This window comes from Temnothorax americanus, unplaced genomic scaffold (assembly GCF_048541705.1).
Source record: "Temnothorax americanus isolate GAGA-0224 unplaced genomic scaffold, ASM4854170v1 Scaffold9, whole genome shotgun sequence".
NCBI lineage: Eukaryota > Metazoa > Arthropoda > Insecta > Hymenoptera > Formicidae > Temnothorax > Temnothorax americanus.
Window position 1 is genome coordinate 742,965 of NW_027509812.1, and position 19,322 is coordinate 762,286.

Sequence of the window (19,322 nt, forward strand, 5' to 3'; positions counted from 1 at the left end):
AATGTCGTTGCGTAGAAAGACGACGAATTATAACGAAACAGAAATGAAATTGTGGGGCCTTGACGAGCTATTTCAGAAAACTCAATCCAAGTTTCCTTCCCCAGTTTCCGAGAACAAACCTGACTTAACCGTCGAGTGGAAAGAGCGAAAAGCAAAACGCTAAATTAGATTCTCGATTTAATTGCAATTAGATTCGGACAGCGATCGCTCGGCAATTTAATAAAGATGATTGTAATTTTCACGCATCAAAACAAAATGTGTTGAAATCTGAAAATCTTATAAAACGCTAACAACGCTATTAACAATAAATTAAATCGTAAATTTCTCTTATAGCAAAATAAAAATAAAATTTATCAACTTCTACAACGTGAATATTTCAAGTAAAGTGACGTCGAAAACATTAAAATACCGAATGTGTAGAAATTAACAAATTCAAATTGCAACAGAATTGCAACAAAATTGCAACGCTGCGTTAAAAAAAAAACATTTGAAAAATTACACGATCAAAGAAATTATTTCATCGCCCTCGGAATCTGGGTGTATAAACTCAATAAGATATCGATACCTTTGTTCCGCTTTCGGAACGAGGGTATCAAACGCGGTTTGCCTTAAAAGTATCATGTCTCCGCAAACAATTTTAATAACAACGCCGTTAGCTTTTCGCCGGCTCTCACTGGGGCGCACGGTGTGTGTACACCACCGCGAAATCGAAGCTCATCGAGATCGTTCCGGTTGCGCGACAGCTGAATTTTTAACTAGCGGGAAAACCCAGCCGCGCGCGCGAAGCCGCCGGGGGAACGTCCATGGTTTATTCGTTTGTCGGATTGCACGTACATCTTCGCCAAGCACGGCATTACGTGGAAACACACCGGCGTACGATCAATAAAATGCAACGACCTGATATAATGGAAGCGATACGCGTCGCGCTTCATAAAATACCATCGCCGGCATGGTAAGGCTAAAATACGTTAAGCAGACGCGTGACTCGCGGAAAAAAAAATTAAGTCGGACGGGAGCCGGCGAATCCTAAGGATCTTCGATTCGTCGAGTTCCTCGCGATTTCGTCATCCCCGGCCTTTTATTTTCGTCCACCCCTCTTGCCTTTTAAGTTGATAATTTATGTAACGCGCGAAAAGGATCTCTCGCGCGGTATAACGTGAACTTCCAACATCAGCCAAAAAATTCTGTTCTTATACTTATTACGAATATATTTTATTCTATTCTGAACGATTAGATCGTTATTTAAAGTTACTCAACCCGAAACACAGCGAAACGCAGAATATTTCATTTCGTAACGTAGACCTTTTTATCGCCCGCGCAACCTCGAATGGTTCTTTCGCGTTCAGTAGCGCGCAGTAGTTTTAATGCGGCAGGAAAGAAAGGGCGCGGAGTCCTCGAGCAAATGCACAAGTGGCTCTTAATTGCAAACTTCTTTTTTTCCGCGTTTCTTTTCACGTAATTTCGGAATAATTAAATAGCGCTCTTGCCATCGCAATATCTATTTTGAAAACGCTGTGAGACGAACCTTTTAATTCAATTCTATATATTGCGGTGAAAAATCTGACTTAATTCATTACTTATGTTACAGAAATATAACTATTTATCGTGTTTAATGTTACAAGAGAGAGAAAGAGAGAGAATATAGTTATTTCTATTTATAGTCATTTAGTGTCACAAACGATTGAAATTAGATCCCCGACAACTGACTGACAACATCGATTAATCACCGGGAGATAAAAGCGGCATAATATCACATTTATTATAAATTTCGAAAATGTGCCGGTAAGGATCTTTTTTCCGACAATTTAGCCATGATTATTTCCCGTATTCGAACGATTTAACGCAACAGCGATATACGGCGCGAAACTTTCTATCGATTATGATCACGCGATGATATTTCAGATTGCATCCGAAACCTAAAACCGCATTAAAAAAATGCAAACAGACGCTTCATCTCCCATATACGTAAGGCGAAGGGGAAATTAAAATACGTTCCGCGAGAATCGCCGTTGCGTTTAATCGAGAGAGAGAAATCGCGTATTTCCTTTTTACGTCCCGGGAACTGGAAACATCCCTCCTCCGTGACTCGGACGAAAACACGTTGACCCACGTGTATCGCGTATATTGCACAATTTTATCGCGTATCGTGAGCGACGTATCGCGCTATACTCGCCAATATATACGTTCCGCGCAGCGCGCTGGGGAGCTTGAAATCATAAAATGAAATTGTTCGGTCGTTTATATCTCGTTACACGCTCTTTCCATCGATATATTTTTCGTATACGGAGAGAACACGCGATATAGCTAACGCACGAACAAAATGTAAGCAAACGTAAGCCATTGCAAGGCCTTAAAAGTTTTTAAAGCGCCAAGTACCTCGAAGAAACCGTAATTACTTTCTTCACTGATCTTGAAAAAAGACTCGGTATCCCCCTCGAGAGAAAAGACAGATCGCCATTCTTTCTAGTACTGTCCCCTTTAAGGTGCGAATACCAAATAAACCAGATTAAATAATTTTCAATCCTTTTTTATTAAGTCACCATTGAACACCATTCTATATAAAACTGAACGAATCTTTTCGAAAAGGCATCGATGCGATCGTATAATTTGAATTGCTGTTACATACATTTACTGTCCCGAACAATTATCGTTCGGACAAGAACAAGGGGAAGTAATTAAACAACGATAAAGTGCCCGCGTACGACTCGCGCTCGGTTGATCCGCCAACCGCCACCCTTTATCGAACTCTTATCGCGAGACGAGTAGGTACGTTTCGCACTGAAGCACCCTTTCCTTTTTTTTTCCACCCCCTAGCAGTTAACGGGGTGAATCGAGCGCGTCAGTATGTGCAGCGGTCGCGCGTACTCCGAAAGAACCCCCGCCCTCTCTCTCTCTCTCTCTCTTTCTCTCTCTCCGCCTCTCGGCCCCTCTTCTCTCTCCCTCTCACGGAGCAGCTCTCGCCAGGGGTAGCTCTCGACGGTGTCACCGCGAGCGCACGCACAAACGGGCGCTCTCCCCGGCGAGATCCGTCGATACGAATCGAAACCGCGTTACGTGTTACGCACCTCCTTACGCGTATCCTGGACTGACGTCGGGATTCTCTCGCCGTCTCTCTCTGTCTTTTTGTCTTCTCTGTACCACCGACACCCTCTTTTTCTGTTTCTCTCTCTCTCTCTCTCTCTCTCTCCCCCGTTCTTCCCGGAGTAGTTTTTCACTTGGTTCGGGCTATTTGATCGATATTCCGGGAGAACGGCTCCCAGCAGGAGCACGGTCGGCGGTCCCGTTCCCGCTCGGCCCGACCGGGATCCGGGAGGAGGAGCGGCTTAGGCGAGGCTCGCGAGCCGCGCGCGAGAGAGAGAGAGAGGAACTCTCGTCGACCCGGCAGCGACGACGACGACGACGGCGACGACGATGATGACGCTGGCGGCGAGCACTCGCGGCGCGAGCGAGCGAGGCGTGCGTATGCGCGAGCGACAGATACGGCTCGTTATCGCGTCGTCTCTCGCTCTCCGTCGGCGACCGCTCTCCCTCCGGCCTCTGACGGCGGCTCTCCGTCTACGTCTCTACGCGTCCGTCCGCGTTTCGCGTCCTCCCGTTCGTTCTTGTCAGACGAGGGGCGCCGATTCCGACCGAGCGCGTCGGCTCCGCGGCACCTCGGCGCGCCGGGTGTCTCGGTTGCTCGCGACCGAATGACGTCGACGTCGATAACGACGGCGACGACGTCGGCGGCTGCCGGCCGGGCTACAGTCTCCGCCGAGGATGCGACCCGCGTGAAAACTCGCGCGACCCCCGCGACTCCGTCGTCCGTCACCTTTTTCCGTGTGAAAAAAAAAAACGGTGGAACGCTCGAGTAGGGGAGAACACAGGGCCGCTCCGCGCCCTTGGTTCGCTCTCCCGGAGTCCGAGTGCGTAACGACCGTGGGGAGGAGGGGGGCTCGCTCGCTCGCGCGTTATCCCGGAATCTCGGATGGGGGATTGAAACCCGCGGGATCCCCGGCAGCTGCGTGCTCCGCGAAAGTCGCACTTGTCTTGACAGCGGCGACGAGCTGGACGCGTACTGGCGGCGCGGCGGAGGTACGAGCGTCGATCGGGGCGACCTCTCGCCCCACCCGACTCCGTCGCCGCCGCCGCCGCCGCCGCCGCCGCCGCCACCGCCGCCTCCACCGCCTCCACCGCCGCCGCCGCCGCCGCTACCGCCACCGCCGCCACGGCGCGCCACGCCGCGGCGGAGGGGACGTCGATCGATCCCGGGACCAGCCGGCCCCCGACGCGACGAGACGAGAAGCGTCGAGAGACGACCGGCGATCGCTCGACCCCTGACCTCGGTCTCGAAAACCTCGTCCTGGCGACATCTAATGGCACACGGCACGCGGCGTCGCGACGCTGCTCCCCCCCTTCCCCCAGCTCGAGGGGTAGCTCGGGGCGCATTACGTGTTTTCGCCGCTACGCTTTGTGCTTTCATTCATTTTTATTAGATTGGCGTGAAAACGTTTCAGTTTTTATTGAAATAAAATTATCACAATTATTATATATCGGCTTCGATATACCCTTTATTTTATCTGGGTGGAAAGTTCTTTTCGTTCCCTTTTTTCAGAAAACTCGAATTTTAACTCCATTGATTTGGTTAAAATTGTTAAATTAACATATCGAGTAGGAGCAGTAACGATCGACCTATGAGAATAATTGAAAATAACTTAAATTGGGTTACACTGTTAATTATTAAAGAATTGAATTAAATAACATTTTGTTACTTTCAACAAATGCTATGCGTGTGTCTAAATTTATTATTTTAATTACACAAAACAATATTATTTTAACTCCATTGCATTGATTTACTGTTAGTTAAATTAACATTGTTTCAGATAAATTAATTTAACGACACATTGAGTAGCAGTATTGGCGACCTACTGGAACGGTTAAAATTAAAAATGACTCCAATTGAATATGTAATTTGACACTGCGAATTCAACAGCGTACAGAAAACAGATTGACACGAATCAATTAATTGAATCCAAAAGGTCTCGAACGTCGAGAGAGGAAATGTCACGCGGAAAAAATTATTGAGATACATCTTTTCGCGCAAGACACTCAAAAATTTATACTCCTCGTGATACACGATCAATTTTTTTATTGCTGATAACTCGACAAAAATGTTTTACAAAATTGCCCCTACAAAGATAAAGAAATATATATAGTCAGACTTACCTTAACACATTATAACTTACGCGCCGCGACGACGATCGATCGTCGCCGCGTCGCCTTTGAATTTCACATATCGCGACATTAGAGTGTACCGAAGTAATATTATAACAATATCCTAAGATCATCTCAACCCGAATGACGCACGCAATGATTTACGCAGCTCGCACAAGTAAGGGATATACAGCTTGCTTTATTACAGGATAATCCGTTAACGACTCTATAAACGTATAATCGCTGGGTAGCGCGCGAATGGTATTTGTATTTCAATAATCGCGCAAAATCGTACAATGCTATACCTTACGCGATAAAAATCGTGCGACATTTGGCGGATTTCCGTCCTCGATCTCTAATAAATCGATTTGTTTTTCGTTTTTTTTTTTTCATTTACCTTCATCGCACGTCGCTCGAAGTAGGGGAGACCAAACGCGATTAAAATTTCACTCGGCTCGATCCACCGAGCGCGGCCAGCTTGATCCGCGATTATTTGCATTATCTCATTTAAGCGAGACAGATATAATGGATTTGGCAATTAAAGCCCTCCGGGACAGAGAGTGGACCGTGGAAAAATCGCCGAATCGGGCCTCGTCTCTACGCTCGAGCCACGTCAAAATCCACGTCTCGTCGAAATAACACCCCGACTTCGATCCCCGCGTTTAAATAAGGGACGCCTCCGTACGTCGCTCCGTCAAGCCGCTCGCGCTCGCGTGTGCTTTACTTATTCACACCGTACGGTTACTCGGCGTGTTGCGCACTCGGGTCTCTGAAATGTCAGAAGCACAGCCTGTGTGCCGCCGTAATCGAAATCGAAAGCTCATAAGGGTAGCCGAGGGTAGGTGGGCACCCCCCCTCCCCTCCCCGGTGCCACGAAGCCGCCGCGATTCGAGAGGCCGGGGGATTCGCTCTCGAGAGCCACGCGAAACAAAAAAACGATACGATACCGCTATGTTTAATCAGCAAGACAGAAAAAAAGAGGGAAAAAACGAAGAGACGCGCACAGCGCACAGCAGCCTCGATCGTCGTTATGCTATTATTTTCCGGAATATCGCACGTCGCTCTTATCGTCTATACGCGCCGCGGGAAGTTCTCGCTCCCCTCCTCTCTCGTTCCCTTCTCCTCCTCGCTATTACATAATATATTGCTAAAAAACACGGTTGACAGGATGAACTTTCGATTTGGTTTTATTCGTGGATACAGAGTGTTTCGCCGGCGCGCGCGCGCAGACCCGCTCCCCGAATCACCCTGCACATCAGCTCCTAAACAGCGGAGAACTTATAGCGACGACAAAAATGTTTGAAATATTTCTTTTTGTTCCCCCCTCCCCCCCCCCGCATATGTTTTATTCTACAAACATGTTGTAACATGTTCACGATGTTCTCGTTTACACACGCAGCTTCATTTGATACAACTACGTCGTACACGTATAAAAATAACGTTTTCTATTGTTAAAATACGTTTTCAACATACTCAGAGTTTAGAAATAACTAATTCGATGGCCGTCGCCACTGCGATTTTCCCCCGAAAACTGGATCCAAGATATATACTTCGTACTCTCGTACATGAGAACTACAATTACATTGTCATATATATATAAAAAAAGAGCGTAGTATAGATATATATTTAATATTTATATATGTATATATATATATATATATATATATATATATATATATATATTTACTGTGTACATATACGCACACGCACGTGCGCACGTACATACGCACATAAATGAGTATCGTCAAGCTTGTGGGACTCTTTTATGCGACGCGAAACAAAGTATTGCGAATTTACAACACATTCCGTGCTTAAAGTCAATTAATTGAACAGCATTTAACTCGTATCCGGGCAAGCTAAAAATATGTCTCCTAACTTCGTAAGTTTATACGTGTAGTCTTTGATTATATAAAGATAAATATATCTTATATACGTGTATATATATATAGATTTTTTTTTACGAGACTCTTAGAGAAAAAATATACGTTTACCCGTTTGCCTTTAAAAAATGGACCTCCCGGATAAGGGTTAATCGATGAGAATGAATTTTCGTCGCGACATTTCATCTTCGTCGTGCGGAAGTCTGGAGAACAGAGCTGGGATTGCCGCCGACGTTATCCCTTTTGGGGAGGGGGTGGGAGTATACGCGCGCGTGCGTGTGCGATCGCGTTTCAAGTGCGAACAGTCTCCCTTCGAAAGTTAAAGATAAAAGCGAGAAAGTGTTTGCCGATTCCCTCTATTTAAAACGTCACCGCTGTCGTACAACGCTAGCTAAACAACATCTTGTGCAGGAGTCGCTTGAGTGAGAGAAGACCTCGAGGAAGTCCGTCGAGTGAACATTTACTACCTTTCGACGCGAACGACGTGATTGGTGCATACCCTATACGCACGCATATGCATTTTATCCCTCTCGTTACGGACAAGAGGGAAACATCATCCCCCTCTGCGCTTCATCGCGGACGTGCGTGATACAAGAATACCGACACGATACCAACAACCAGCCCTTTTCTTGGCGCGCCAGGCTGACGATCTTCGGAGGAGAAACGGAAAAGCGGCGTGACACCGTATGCGTGTCGAACGTAGAACGTATTACGCAGGTAAACGCACGTGTTTGCTTGCGTGAGCGTTAATCAAGCGAGAACGAAAATAAAGTTACGTTAAATAGGCACATATATGTATGTATATACGTATATTACATTATGTATCATTTATTACCTAAAATATATGCACTTTGAAAATATCGTCGAAAGACTTAGAGAAGGCAGGCAAGGGGCAAAACGACGTTCGGGAGCCAACGATTGGATATGGGTGCGCAAACGAAAGTGTCCAGGGACAAGGACGCCGGCGATCCTACTGAGCAGGTCTCTCGATGAATAATCCGATACAAGAATGAGCAGGTTTTTATCGTCAAATGTATCGCCGGTCGCGTAACAAAAACGAATGCTCTAAACAGATCACGAAACAACAATGACGATCAGTCCCGAAAATCAATTTCTACCGGCTTGTACAATAGATCGTTTTTTTTTTTGTTTTTGGTGAATTTACACGAAGATCCTGACTGGATAATCGCGATAACAACAACATGTGCGACGTGAAACAAAATGACTTATAAACCATCTTGGCCAAATCATTGCTGTATTCGCACATATTCATATTATAGCTCTATCTATAGTACATAAAACAATAGCACTAAAAATCATTTTAATATTCGAGTAATTCTATTTTAATTAATATAGTATATGTAGTAAATTATTGTATTTAAACGCACGCTTACGCCTAGCTGCATACGATTTTTCTTATTTGTGTGATTTCTTCTTTTTTTTCTTCTTTAATAATATATATAATATAATAATATACTATGTCGCATATAAAAAACAATTACTTAATATAGAGTACAAGATCGTTTCTTAGTTAAGTTTACAGATTTTTTTGTTTTTCGCAACTATTTATATAAACGTAAGACGTCATCCATCTCTAAAATGAACATGCTTCCGCCGCTCCCAGAGTAATTACGAAAATCAAGATATACAAAGAGTATAATCTTCGCGCCGATTCGTCAAATTAATATCAAGGAAGAAAGTATTTTCTATCGTTAGGATGCGTTAAGCGAAAAATTAAATAGAATCGTTAAAACTGCGGAAGATTAGTTCGGCTCGTGCGGTGAATTTCTTTCCGTTTTCCTTTTATCGAAGCGAACAGAGCGCAAGGTATAACATTTATTACTCCTCCCCTCCTAGCCATCAGCGAATTTCGACTACATCTAGTCAGATTTGGATGTTTGATTGATTTTTTTCCGTTATTAAATACGCCTGGACACAGCTCGCGTTTTAAATGCAAATGAATTTGATTACACGTTACCCTCCGGGTGTGCCGCGCGATACGCGGGAATCTCGGCTGCATGACGATACGAACGACAGCATCACAGAAGCGTCACTTTCGCATGAAACGACCTCCACCTCCGTTCGTCACCAACAACAACGGTTATTCTCTCTCCTATTGCGCCGTGGAATCGTCATATTGCACAATTGCTTGCGGCTATTAACTAACGATACGCGAATTATCGCGCTTATCAACGAGACACCGCGTACATCCAGGTAACGCGCTAGCCGCGATAAACATCCGAGTGGATCGTAAAACGAAGTATTGGCGTCGGTTAAAAAAAAACAAAAGAAAGTAAAAAGAAGAGAAAAAAAGTAAAGGGATACAGAAAATCATATAAATAGTCACAACAATGTCAAAAACGTGACACGGTCGATCACGATACGATGTGCGGTCGACCACCGGGAACGGGGGATCAGCATCGTCAACTGCCGCTTCTCGTTCTTGGTCGGCGTAGTAGTTATCCAAAGTGACCGTCCATCCGATTTAAGCTAAAAATTCATGAGGTGTCATTTTGGCTGGCAGGTCTGAGCGTTCACCTTGTATGTTCGTGTCAGTGGTGTGAGATCGAGCCAAGGCACCGACGAATCCGGCTGCTCTAGCTGAAGAGGCACGCGACATCGCGATGTTGCTGCGTTAACAGAACAATCTGCTCCACGTTCCGCCTCTGCATCCTACAAGATTCCTTCTCTCAGTGTTTTTTGCGACCGAGAAGATTCACATGCATATCAGAGACATACGGAAAGACATGGTAAGTGCTATAATAACTGATGGAATCGCCGCGCTTGATACCGAAACAATTTTCGAACTGTAGTGCACAGAGCACTTCCTACCTTAATCTTTCTTTGTATGGAATTTCCATATCTAGATAAGAAGGAAAATGCGCGTTATTTACCTAGAAGAGAGTTCACTCCTTAAACATTTTATTCTACAGAAGAAAGATTTATGTCACTTTTTAAATATTTTATTTTATAAATTTATTTCGAGATTTTTCACGACATATTGTTCTGTAATCAAACTAAATCTCAATAATACGGGAATTATAAAACTCGCGTTACCTCTCCTCTTCTTTAGATCGACCGGCTCTTATCGTCAATCATTCGTACATGCCTCATTCTCGGCGGAGACAGATATGCGAGCGTACTTTTTCGATAAATCAATCCACCCGTGATTTCGCGATCTTGTTCGCGCGAATGCAAACGAATATTACTCACCATACTCGCACTGGTAGAAGAGGCGGACGTGGCAGCAGAGGTAGGCACCGTCAATATTGGATAATATTATCTACTACTGCAAATCCGCAGGCCCCTAGGCCATTAGCCGACATCAAGCGAACGAGCTCCCTAGCATGGGATGCTGCGACTTCCAACGGCGGCCGACGGGATAAGTTACTAGACTCTGTTAATCATAATAATCGCAACGTTAGATTGACAATCATTGTCAATTACATTGACAATCCAAATTCTGATTGAATCCTCGAGAATTGCCGTAATTGCTCGAACTCGATTGCTCGTAGTTGAGTGAATTTAAAAAGATACAAATAAATAATAAGATAATAAAATAAAATCATTAATTAATGATAACAAATTTAAAAGTAATTTCATTTCATTTCTTCTTGCAGAGCAATTTGGTCCACAGACATCAAACATATCGTCTTTTTTTTTTCACGTCATTGCGAAAACATGCTTGTTCTCTTACCAAGAATAGCAGAATTCAGTCTGGCGCAGACCGTTTCTCTTTCTTGAGGATTCAGTTGCCAGCCAACTGGCGAATTCCACGGATTGGAGTACGCTAACAAACTGAAAGCGTCCTGCAGCATCTTCTTATTGCTCTCGTTCTTTCCGTACTGCTGTCTCAGATGCACCGACTGCGAGTACAACTGTTTGCCGAATTCCAACATTTTCTCGATCGCCTGCTTGTTACCTCCGCACAATTGCTTCTTGTTGCTTTTGTTACATGTCACAGTCACATCGGCGATGTTACTGCTCTGCTGCTGACTCTGATTGGCACTGTTGTCGATTTCTGCAAATATTTGTCTATTCTAAGAACTACGTTCTATTCGATAAATGTAAACTGACAGTAGACAAACGGGCCATTTATTAGACAATTTATAAAGGACCTTAAACTTATTACGCGCATCTATTCAACGACGCGACGTTAAATCTATAAATTTATTTAACTATCTCACTCGTTATTTTCGTTCATCTACTGTCTAATTCGTAAGACATTGATTTAATTTTATCTAGTTTTATCTAGAAGATAATCTATTCTCAAACTATTGGTGATATCAACTATATTGAGATCTCACCCATATCTACATCTTCCCCATTTTGACACTTGTACCCATTCGAGTCCAGATTACCATTCTGATACCCGTTACTGTTCTTGATACCGTTCACGCCGGTGACGCTGCTTTCCTCCATTTCTACGTCATCTTCTATCTGACCGTTGACGAACTGTGGGCTGGTGCCGTTTATCGTATTATTGATATTCATCTCTTCCACGGTACCGGTCGGGTTTGCGGACTTCACGTACGCTTTGGTCGATTGTATCACACTGGTCTGATTGGGGTTGCCGTTCTGACAGACCTCCGAGTCGCTGCCGTTCACCATTTCCACGAATTGGCGACACTTGAGCGCGAACAGCAGGTCCGGATCCCGGTCGAGAAGACCAGGGTATAACCGATTTGTCGTGTCTATCGCTTCACCGATACGACCAGACAATATCAACTTTATAACCCCTGTAAATCATTGTCGAATCACAGTGTAAAAATGCAAGCTTAATAATCGACAAGCGGGGAGTCATCATTCTTCCTCAAATTTCTAAGTGCGGTAAATACTTGTATCATATATTTGTAACTTCTTCACATTTATCTATTATTCTCTCTTGGTGTTTCAGCTGCTTTCGGAAGAGTGACAACCCCGACGAATGGGCGACGACGAGCAAATACCTACTCTGTCGATTTTTGATCGAGTTGTAATCCTCCTCGAACACCTGACCCGTGCTGCTGGCGAATGCCTCGGCGCTGTCGAGATACCCATGATGGACGAGATACGTACACACCATTCTGTCGAATTCGTACATAGCTTCGTTAACTCTCGAGAGATACCGCGAACATTGGTCCGTGGCGATTTTTTTCCCCGCTAACTTCCTCGATTTATCCGCGCAAGCGTTTGGGAAGAACTCTCGCAAATCAAGGAGGATCTTAACGGACAACAATGACAAACGAAGGAGGAGCAAAAGCAACCACGAAGGGAGTGGAATCACGCACCCGGTCCCCGTCTCGCTTTCTGGTCGTATATGTACCTGTGAAGAATCGCCTGCCACTGCCCCTGGCCGTGGTCTGGCGTGGGATAGTTTATGATCTGTAATCTCGTTCGTACGCGCAGTTCGTTGATCATGTCCCCGATGTCGAAGACAAACGGCAACTGTCCGAAGTTCGCGTCCACCACCTCGCCTGGAGTCTGCAGACCGACCGTCGGAAAGAGATTGGGCTGCGAAAGCGAATTTTAGGTAGAATTTCGCTCCATCATATCTAATACACGAATGATACACGAATCGGTAATATACATCAATTTCCGCCACTTTATCAATATCAGGAAAATTCTAAAATCTATACTTTTTACTACAAAATGATTTGAGACCTGTATTTGTGAAGTCTGTCAAATATCTTGATAATTAATATACAAATAAGTTCTCGTGCGCGAAGAAAAGATATGAAAAAAGAAGGAAACAGAGGGAAGAAATTAATGTATAATATGTATAACTGAAATTTATGAAAGAACGAAAGGTGCGGAGAGAAAGAGAGAAATTGCCTATGTTCTCATGGGGTTTAGGACATTTGATCCCTTTTTCTCCGTTATTTACCCGCGACTGTTCCTTTCGGAACAAAGCACTATTTTTTTTTCTCCCGTTTATATTATTGATGCGGTGAATAGCTTACAGGAAGGTCGGTGAAGGCGATGCCCAAGTGATGGCCATTCTTCGTGTAGAAGGCGGTGTTGTCAACGAGATTTACACCGCAGCCGATCACGTCGCCGGTGGTGAAGGTCGGGCCGTAAGGTTGCCCGGTGCCACTTGAGCAGAAACTGTGGCCGTCGTCGCCGTGGTAACCGTATGAATGCTTGTCCCAACCGGGAAGTCTATTTACGTTGACGCCTGAGGCCGAGAGGCCGATGCCCATGTAACCGTCGCGTCCCTTGCTCACGATCTTCACCTCGAAGTAGTACAGGCCGCAGGCAGCCGGTATCGAGTGCGTTGTGCGAACGCTGGCAGCGTCTTTGTGGGTTTTGCCGTAACCTGGAAAAAGAGTACGGCCCCGACTCTCTTTAAAGGAATCGGTGAATCCGAAGACTATAGGTATCCTGTATCGTACGAGAATTTCAGTTACGAAGACAAACATATTAAAAATAGAGAGACAGAGATGGATGGGCGGAGAGAGGAAGACATATTTGGCGAGTGGGATGTATCTGCTGCTTGAGATTAAAACCAAGGCCGTCGTGCAGTGACGGAGAGATGCAAGGACGAATACCATACGTTCATTCATATCTTCCTGCCTACTCGTCCAGCATTCTGTAGGATAACGTGTAGTTATCAAATTATGTTTAGAGTACACGGAAGAGATTTATCAAATATAATTGCAAAGATTATTTATTCTCGTACTATTTTTTTATATGTAAGCCTTTTTTTGTTATTGTGCATGTAAAAGTAAGATTATCATAAAAAATAAATATTTCATATTTTACTTAAGATATACTATCCAGAAATTTCATGAAAATTAAATACAATCCTTATTTTTTCATTTTTATTTTATCATTTTAAGTGTTAAAATTCTTTTAAATGTTTCCAGAAATTCTAGTTTTGAAAGCTGCAGACTTCCATCAATTATACTAAAAAAATCTATGAATGGAATAGAAAAGGGAAATGGAAGGTGACGGTAAAGAGATGGACTTAAAATTGGAAATATGTTCTTGAGAAAGAAAGAGAATCCAATATCTTACATGTCTATATATTTTTCTCTATTTGTAACGCGCTCGCTGGAGCAAGTTTAATCAAATTGGCTGAACACGTAAGTCTACGTGTCAAGATAAAGGTAAGCGAGAACTATGGTCACCTTCGAGATACGCTATGTGCCTTGGTTACAACGTGAAATATTGATTTCAAGCTGCATACATTAGCGCCTACCCGAGGAAAAGCGGCGTGAGATCTAGAGAAACGCCGAAGTCGCCGCGAGTGAAATGGGGGTCAGGGTGTTTTTTTTTCTTTTTGCTTTTCTTTTAATTTTACGCATCGTAAGTCGTCACGCGAACGATATATTTTTCGGTGCGTCACGGTGATGCCGGCGCGCGATGGCGATAAACAATACATACTTTAAGCAGCAACTTTCGCCTGTGGGAAATGTTAACATAAGTAGATGACCTTCGTCGCACGCTTATACAACGAGATATCGCAGTCGCGCGCGATACACGGGTATATTCTCGGGGGATATTATTATGCAGGTGTACATTTCTCAACAAAATCGAACGTCGATTTGTCGGCGATTTGAAGTTTAAGTCTTTGGATTATTATTGCGCGACTTTCCGCTGTAATTTTCGACGTTTAACGTCTTTCTTACGGTCTGAGCGAAATTAACGCGAAAAATTGCCCACTGCCGTGAAAACTGCGTACGTCACGAAGCTACAAATTGATTCACACAAAGACATGATTTACCTAGGCAGATGTAAGTAGGGCATTGGGTCATCGCCGCGCGGCACATCGATGCAACGTTACAAGCTTATCCAGGATCCGCGTGATCTATGAGTTTCCAAGTGTTGGTCGCATGTCTCCCACCCTTACACAACGTAATACATATCTATCCCGTATCTGTCTGCTCCGAGCATTATTTATATAGCTTTCGGAAGCTTCTGTCGAGGCATTAAAGCGACGGAGGATAAAACAAAGAATCCTCTTTTTTTTGTGCAAACGACGGTCTCCAGGAACGCTGTTGTAATCACGCAATACCGTTTGACGTAATATCAGCGTCAGTATGTTTCTCTTATATCTCAATATCTGGTTCATTTTGAAACAAAGAACGAGGTATACCTACTTGCGCGAATACCAGAATTTATTTTGTAAAATAATATATAGATAATAATGTAACGACGCATTATTTCGCGCATGGAATTGGAATATATTCATTTGCATGAGTAAGTATAAATCAGTTTTGATATGTAAATAAGTAGTTGAATATTAATGAATACGCGTAATGTGCGACATATGCTATTTTACCGATATAAAGTATAAAGAATACAAAAAGGAAAAGAAAGCTTTTATCTTTGATCTGCGTCGAATAATTAGATAAGTTATCGCAATAATGATTATAAAAATGAATAATAAATTAATAATAAGCTTAGAGAATCGAAACGATCAATAAAATACGTTTTCGAAAATTTTCTTAATTTTGGCAAGTTCAATACCTTGAGAAAGAAACATAGATTGAACTAATTAACTCCGCTGCATAATTAATGTTTACAGACACGGCCTTTTGAATCTGTTGAGCTTCGCAAAAGACGGAGCATTTCTACGATCGTCAGCTCGTAAACTCGAGCGACTGGAAGACGAAGGAAGAGTGCCTGAGGAGGAGCGCGACGAAGACGAAGTCCGGTCGGCTCGTGTTCACGGGATCAAAGAGCGATATACGTGTACACGTGCGGGGAAAACGAGAGGAGTTAACGGCTAACGGTAGATGCACTATTGCGAGTGACGACGTCGGCCTTCCGCTTTCTCAAGACTCAAGGCACTCCCATCCAAGGGAGGCCACGTGCACTCGTCCGTTGCGCTGAATCGCGGATTTGTAACTGCATTCGGCAGCAGATCACAACCAACATAGCCTGGAGAGCTGCGGTCGATTCTCGAGCATCGAATTTCTCGCCCAAAATGCTTCATCGCGGGTTTACCTGTAAACTGCTCAGGTCTGGACGCTCGCAACAACAATTTCGTCTATACGAAATAATACATAGGAGTTCTCGAATGCGTGGCAGTTGAGCGTAATTGTATTTATATTTTCATGATTTCACGATTATTACTGCATGTAGAATTATTCCATTTTATTGGCAGATGCCTCGGAAATATTGCCGCGTCTCTCATCCGATATGGCTTAACACTAGAACTACGGAGGGGGTCAAAATGACTCGTTTGACATTCTTTGAAAATAATTATTCACTTTTAAAGCATCACAATTTCTGAAATTTTCTGACTTTTATCGAAATATGCACATAATTAATTTTATAAATTTATTTTCTCTCTTTTTTTATTTTGATATTCTTTTGAAATATATATATAAGTTAATCTTCGGTAGTTCTAGTGTTAATTAACAATTTCAAATTTACATTATAATGAATAAATACAATCACACATAATGTACTTTAATTGTAAAAACACATATATATAAGCCAAGTAAAATATCTTCTAATTAATTTCAGGTGGAATTTGTTTTAACGGAATTTCGATTTGAAAACTTGGAAGTGCTGAAATATTCGTGTTGCAAACTGAAATTGTCTGATCCAAGACGTGTTTCTACGGCTCCGTGGAACCTCAGAAGCGACGACGATCGAAGTTAAATTAAAGGATTCGCGAGCGACGAATGTTATCGACGTGCAGTACGGCTAGGGTCGAGTATACGCGCGCATTTATGCCTCATGTCTGGCCGCGTATCGTAACATTGCAACTTCTCAGCGGGCTCACGCTTTCCCTATCACAATAGTCAGAATTCTAACAGTGATCGCGACTGCTTAATCACACTACTCGGCGAATATTTATCTTATGAACAATGACAATATCCCTTTGAAGATATCCATATGCTGACAAACTCTAATTTTAACGATTTCACGTTGACTTTCGTAATACGGGGTTATAACTTTGCCGTATTATATACTTTTTATGGAAAAAAATATATGTATTTATATTTATAGCGAGCCTTATTCCGTTAATAACATAGTTAATAATAGTTAGATATTTTATAATGTATTAAACATTGGAGCTATAATAATATATTATATATTATTATATAGTCAATAATAGTTGCGCTCCAATGTTTAATCTGTTTATAATACATTACAAAACAAACAAAAACACAATCTAATTTTTATTTCGCTTCACAAATCGACGTTTTTCACGCACGAATCAATTAATGCATGACGATGCACAGACGTTATCGTTCTATATTCTCGTTAGTAATAAAATAAATACAAAGGAATCGGCTCGCGTATATATAAATCGGGAAATTGTCGGATCGAAAGAAAAGGAAATACCGCTAAAAATTTGCCCATCGGCATTATTATCATTCGCTCGCGAAGTAATCGAACAAACGCGCGACGATTGTTTATCTCTCTCTCTCTCTCTCTCTCGCTTCGCTTCCACTCAACAATCTTCGTGCGCGCGGATCAAGGAGAAACAATATTTTCGTTCGCTGCACGAACACGTCACGTTCGTCGAGCGTGCTCGGGCCCGAAGCCGATACAGCGCGCATTTACGTTTTAAATGCCTTTTAACTTTTCTTATTCCGTGCATGGCACCCGGCACCGAGGGAGGTAGATATGCGCCGCCGTCACCGTCGTCGTCGTCGTTGCCATCATATACGTTACGTTGCGGCCGAGCTTGCGGCACACACGCCGAGGAATCCAGGATGCCACGGGCTGTATATAACGAGGGGGGAGAGCGCAAAGAGGCGAGAAAAAAAAGAGCCCTCGCCATTTCTGGCATCGTTGACTCTCGATGCGTGAGAAAAGAAGAAGCCTTGCCTTGCCTTGCCTTGCCCCGTTCACAAGGGAGAGAAGAAACTCCACGGGATTTGAATGCGCGGAGCGCTCCGCGCCTGAGAAACACGCGTGCACACGGTGCTGCGCTTTATCGAATTTTAATGACCGGTCGCCTCCTCGAAGGAGATCCGACGGGAGAGATCGGGGGTTCCGATAGCGAGATAATCCAGTGACTAAACATCGCGCGCGCGGCGCGTCTCTCCATTTTCCGCCATTGAATATCTCGACGATCAGGTCTCCGTATCAAGTTGCTGACGCAGCAGCTCCGGCTTCTGCAATTCAACCGGAGAGCGCTCCTTGTTTATTTAGCGATCCCCGCTGTGAAATCTCGATTTACCCTCAGATCTGCGCGCCTAGTCATCTTCTCGATATTAAGAAAAAAGAGAGAGAGTGAGAGAGAGAGAGAGATAAGGGGAGATAGTAGTTCGCCTCTCGGATTCTGGAGACGATCTTTATTATTAAATTTTGACATTTTAGAGAGCGAGACACCCCGTACCTATGTCGACGAAAAATTCGAGGCGAGGATTTGATCGAGCGACGAGCTCGCGGCACGAGAGTATCGTTTTCACGTCGGCTGTCATTGACATTGCGTGTTTCGTCTCTCTCTCGGTTCCTCTCTCCACGCATCTCCCTGTCTCCCTCCCTCTCCCTCTGGCATTTCTTTTCCCCGCCAGACGCATCGACGGAAACCCCGACGTAAGCGTCCCTCCGAGGAGGCATCCGCGAGGATCGACCGCGGGGACGAACGCGGGGCGATGACGACGACGACGACGGCAGCGACGCGTAGAGGCCCGACCGCGGGGGGGGACTGGCTGACCGATCAGCTGATTCCTTTGTTTAGGTCGCTGACACACGGTGAAATAGCGCCCTGCCATTTTCAATCGATCGACCGTGCCTGCTCCCGGGAGCAGCCCGATCCACGGGCACACGAGGCCGCAGAGGCACGGGCGTCCGGACAGGCCGCGGCAGCGCAGGGGGGCCGCCCCCCCACCCCACCCCCCGCGGTCGGGTCGCCGAGGACGCGCGACACGCGCCGCGACGACGGAGGCGCGTCGTCGTCGCGGGTCCGAGAGCGCGCGCTGACGGGCTACCCACGTACCTTTGTAGTGAACGCGAAGATTGTTTTGCGACAGGCCGATGTAGCTGTACTTGTCCTTGGTGCTCCAGGAGCGCGGCAGCGGCGTCTTCTCCTCGTCTACCATCGGATAGAGCAGCTTCAGCCGGTCCACGGGCTGGCTCTGCCCCGAATTCGTCTTCCCAGGCTCCATAACACTCCGTTCGTCGCTGGTGGCGGCCATCATTGTCATCCGCGCTGCCCCACTCGCCCCGCTCTGGCCCAGTGCCCACACCGTGCCGTCAGCCGTGCCGCGAATGCGATCTGGCGATCTCCGCGCTCCGCTCTCTCAGCTCCGCGATTCCTGGACGCGAGAGCGTGCCCGCTGCGCACGTCGCACG

The 19,322-nt window shown here is 44.7% G+C and overlaps 1 protein-coding gene and 1 long non-coding RNA gene across 13 annotated transcripts in view; one reads left to right on the plus strand and one right to left on the minus strand.

The window, feature by feature from the left end:
- The window catches only part of LOC143908122 (uncharacterized), a 102,524-nt gene extending 85,506 nt beyond the window's left edge, over positions 1-17,018 (plus strand). For 3 of the 10 annotated variants that reach the window (XR_013260034.1, XR_013260033.1, XR_013260037.1), the window contains 5 exons: positions 7,485-7,790; positions 11,971-12,585; positions 13,011-13,747; positions 13,922-16,097; positions 16,533-17,018. This is a non-coding gene — a long non-coding RNA (uncharacterized LOC143908122). Of the gene's footprint in view, positions 1-7,484; positions 7,791-9,681; positions 9,824-11,970; positions 12,586-13,010; positions 13,748-13,921; positions 16,104-16,532 lie in introns of those variants that run through there. The other 7 variants (XR_013260032.1, XR_013260038.1, XR_013260036.1 and 4 more) reach the window with 6 other exon arrangements.
- Ranbpm (Ran-binding protein M) lies at positions 5,552-19,316 on the minus strand. 3 transcript variants are annotated; one of them, XM_077425421.1, is made up of 8 exons: positions 18,967-19,316; positions 13,016-13,371; positions 12,379-12,566; positions 12,027-12,139; positions 11,381-11,812; positions 10,771-11,094; positions 10,287-10,470; positions 5,552-9,746 (listed from the first exon to the last, which is right to left on the minus strand). In XM_077425421.1, the coding sequence occupies exons 1-7, from the start codon at positions 19,172-19,174 to the stop codon at positions 10,337-10,339; spliced, it is 1,755 nt and encodes a 584-aa protein (XP_077281547.1). In that variant the 5' UTR covers positions 19,175-19,316; the 3' UTR covers positions 5,552-9,746; positions 10,287-10,336. The 3 variants fall into 3 exon arrangements, with proteins under 3 accessions (XP_077281547.1, XP_077281548.1, XP_077281546.1); XM_077425422.1 differs by having other exon boundaries at positions 11,465-11,812; positions 13,016-13,398; XM_077425420.1 differs by having other exon boundaries at positions 13,016-13,398.
- Between the last annotated feature and the right edge of the window lie 6 nt (positions 19,317-19,322).

Excerpts from the sequence above, each read along its gene's own strand:
- Ranbpm (XM_077425420.1), bottom strand. The coding sequence starts at position 19,174 with ATGACAATGATGGCCGCCACCAGCGACGAACGGAGTGTTATGGAGCCT. Across the intron at positions 12,567-13,015 it reads TCGCCTTCACCGACCTTCCT|CCCAATCTCTTTCCGACGGT; the intron begins GTAAGCTATTCA and ends TCGCTTTCGCAG. Across the intron at positions 12,140-12,378 it reads TGGCAGGCGATTCTTCACAG|AATGGTGTGTACGTATCTCG; the intron begins GTACATATACGA and ends CGAATTCGACAG.